Raw genomic sequence first — 3462 nt, forward strand, 5'->3', positions numbered from 1 at the left:
TTCATGTGGACCTGGTTGGTCCCTTGCCGCAGTCACAGGGTTTCACGCACCTTTTGACTGTGGTGGACCGCACAACCAGGTGGCCGGAGGCGGTACCCCTGGCGTCCACGACAGCGGCGACGGTGGCCAGGGCGTTTTTGTCAACGTGGGTTTCGGCCCCCCTGCTGACATTACCTCGGACAGGGGCCCCCAATTTGTTTCTGAGCTTTGGTCTGCTATGGCTGACGGCCTGGGAGTCAAGGTCCACCGCACCACAGCATACCACCCGCAAGCTAATGGGATGTGCGAACGGTTTCACCGGTCACTTAAGGCCGCGCTCCGGGCTTCCTTAACAAGTGGCGACTGGGTCGACCGTCTTACGTGGGTTTTTCCTGGGATTGCGTAGCGCAGTTAAAGAAGACCTCGGGGTTTCCCCGGCTGAACTGGTCCTCGGCCAGCCTCTCCGGGTCCCCGGGGAATTCTTACCTGAGAGCCCTCCCCCATGTTTCGATACCTTTTTGTTGCCTTTTCGCCCCCCAAGAGACTCATTTCCTGTTCTTGGTCCTGTGCACCACTGCCTGCCTGACACTTTTGTTCCGAGTTCGTTGGACTTTGGCGGTCGGCAGGAAGTTGTCTCTGTTGACAGACTTAAGCCTGTACATGTTATGCAAGAGGATCAGGTGGTCCTGGCCCAGGCCCCTCGCCGCGGCCGCCCACCTGCCACCAGGCTGATGGATTCTGTTTTTTCCCCCAGGAGCGACCCAAAATCAACGGAGTCCGAGTCGTCTGCAGCTTTTTCTGACCGCCAGTGCCAGCCTCGCTCCCAGGCTGGGTTGCCTTCTGTTAGTTCCCCACCCCCCCCCCCAGTTCAGCCGTTCCAGCTGTTTGCTTAAGCCCCGGGTCCTGGACTAGTTCTGCTGGGTGTTCGGGGGGGGGGGCATGTGTGGTGGACCACTAGAGGGCTCCACTCACACCCAGTGTATAGGAAGTGTGTTCCTGTGTTTTGTGGCGCGATATGCGCAGTTGATGTTGGAGACGAATAAAGAAGGAGTGAGAACTGAGAGCTCTGTGTCGTTGATGCTTACCTCCACAATACGATATTATTGCGATTTTTTTTTATATATTTTTGCAATATTCTGGGTATTTTAATACGATATTTTGTGACTTATCACATATTTTTTCTACTGCAGATTTTGTCCTTAAAGGTAAACTTTATCAATATTCATTTTATCTAATAATAAAGTCTCACACTCAGTCTTTCTCTCATGTCAGTCAGTTTTATTGCTGACAAAGTGAACGGTTTGTATAACAGTCTAGTAACCAACTTAACTGAACGTAACTATCTGGTACAATTATAGCTTAAAACAAAATATAATTTTACATTAAATAAAAAAGTTTTAAATTTAAATAAAATAAAACATTTCTTAAATTAAAATAGCATAGCATAGCATAGCATCTTTATTTATAACGCACTTTACATCCAACAATGTTGACCAAAGTGCTACAAATATAAAACAGAGAGGAAACAGTTTAAATTACATATAAAATATCTTAAAATTAAAAATAATATAATTAATAAGAAACGTATTAAGAGACATAAACAAGTCCTGCTGTGCTAAAAGCCAAGGTAAATAAATATAAATAAGTAAACTGTCCTGTTTGTTGCTGCCCTAAAAAGTTAAACACATTTGGACAGTGAAGCAATGTCAGCATTCTTGCTCAGAAAAAGGAGCTGATCAACATGCTCTGAAGTCAGAGTGCTCCGTTTTGCTGTGACGATGTCTCCAGCGGTTGAGAAGACTCTTTCAGCCGAGACACTAGTACCTGAGATACAAAGGTATCTTTTTGCCAGCGTGGCCAGGAAAGGATAGACTTCCTCATGGGATTTCCACCAGCTTAGTGGGTCTTCTGTGAGTGCCAGTGTCATGACCTCCTGGTATCTTTTCACCTCCTCCTCAGCTGTGGCAGATAATGATTTTGGTGGGGCTCCAACATCACCATAAGTCTGACCAAGCAAGTCTGTTAACCCACAAGACTTCCTCATCTTGGCTGGTATGAGAGGGGGTCTGGGATTTTGTTCAGTCTCGTCAGGTTTCTCATGATGTTCATGGGCTTCTGGCTCACAGATGGGCTGCTGCCTCTTTTCTTCCTGTAGAAAACCCACACACATACAGAGAGAGGGAGAAAATAAATATTTCATATCTTTTAGTATGCAGTAATATGTTAGCAAATTATAATTAATGTATTTAATTGTTAAATAGAATATTACCAATATGACAAAAATATCACCGATCGACTAATATTGTAAGTAAGTTATTTAAATTATAACACCAGAATGTTTGCTTACCTGAAGGGTTATAGCCTCAGCAACCACTCTGGCATAGGTTTCCTGTCTTTCCTCCAGTGACAGGAACGGCAGGGTTTTAAAGCGTGGGTCGAGAGCTGATGCTGTGTAGAGGGTGTTCCTCTCAACTGTGCTGGCATATCTCTTCTTAAGATCTTGACTGATACTTTGCTTGATGTTTCTGACCAGCGCTGTGTCACCAATGTTGTCTTGGGTGTCGTGCAACAGCTGTGCTAGCAGCGGTGCTACGAGAGACAGAGTAGGATTCTTTTCCTCAGACATCACAGTAGTCGCGACTTGCATTGACTTCAAGGCCCGGACAATTTCTTCAATGTTCCCAATATTCGTCTCGTTTAGAGTAAAGATATCTGTGCTACTCTTTCTGACTTCGGGAGACAGCAGCGCTGCACAAATCGCAGGTTGTTGTTCAAGGAAACGCTGGAGCATGTCATAAGCACTGTTCCATCTCGTGCAGACGTCCGCGTTGAGCTTGTGAGTCGGGAGCTGTAACATTTTTTGTTTTTGCTCCAGAGCGTGGTTTGCCACTGTGCTTCTATTGAAAAACCCAGTTATGCGCCGCACTCTCCCCAAGACCCTGGCTACTGCAGGCAGGTTTAAGGCTCGTTGGGATGCCAGATTGAACGTATGGGCGAAACACTTCACATGCAGGTATCCCGCTAGCTGAGTGGCAATTGTCATATTAGAAGCATTGTCGGTGACAACCACCAGATTTTTGTCGGCAATCCCCCATTCCTGTGCTGCATTTTGCAGGAGATTTGCAATGTTCGCTCCGGTGTGACTTTCATGTAATGTTCGAGTTTGGAGAACGTAAGACAGCAGTTGCCAGTCCGCTGTGAGATAATGAGCTGTTATAGTCACATATGAATCCACAGCCCGCGAGGTCCATGCGTCGCAAGTTAATGCAACCCTTTCTGCTGTGCTCAAACTTTCCTCAACTTTACGCTTCACATCTATGTAGAGATTGGGTACGGCTGTTTGATCAATTTTCCCATGTGCTGACCTAACCTCTGCTGACCTCACTAGAGAAAAAGCTCAACCGCACCATCTGGTGGACTGGAAGTTTTTGGAACAAAATATCGATGTCTGCTGTCCCTGTATCGATACATTATTAGCAAACA

General features: G+C 46.1%; 1 protein-coding gene across 1 annotated transcript; it reads right to left on the minus strand.

The window, feature by feature from the left end:
- Nucleotides 1-1639: 1639 nt before the first annotated feature.
- Nucleotides 1640-2836, minus strand: LOC147303981 (E3 SUMO-protein ligase ZBED1-like). The gene is made up of 2 exons (XM_086279389.1): nucleotides 2327-2836; nucleotides 1640-2128 (listed from the first exon to the last, which is right to left on the minus strand). Exons 1-2 carry the CDS (start codon nucleotides 2834-2836, stop codon nucleotides 1658-1660), a joined length of 981 nt encoding a protein of 326 aa, XP_086135515.1. The 3' UTR covers nucleotides 1640-1657.
- Nucleotides 2837-3462: the final 626 nt, after the last annotated feature.

Source organism: Aulonocara sp. 'chitande type north' Nkhata Bay, linkage group LG22, assembly GCF_057382095.1.
Source record: "Aulonocara sp. 'chitande type north' Nkhata Bay isolate Kocher_YH1m ecotype deep benthic linkage group LG22, A_spYH_male_GT1.1, whole genome shotgun sequence".
Classification (NCBI taxonomy): domain Eukaryota; kingdom Metazoa; phylum Chordata; class Actinopteri; order Cichliformes; family Cichlidae; genus Aulonocara; species Aulonocara sp. 'chitande type north' Nkhata Bay.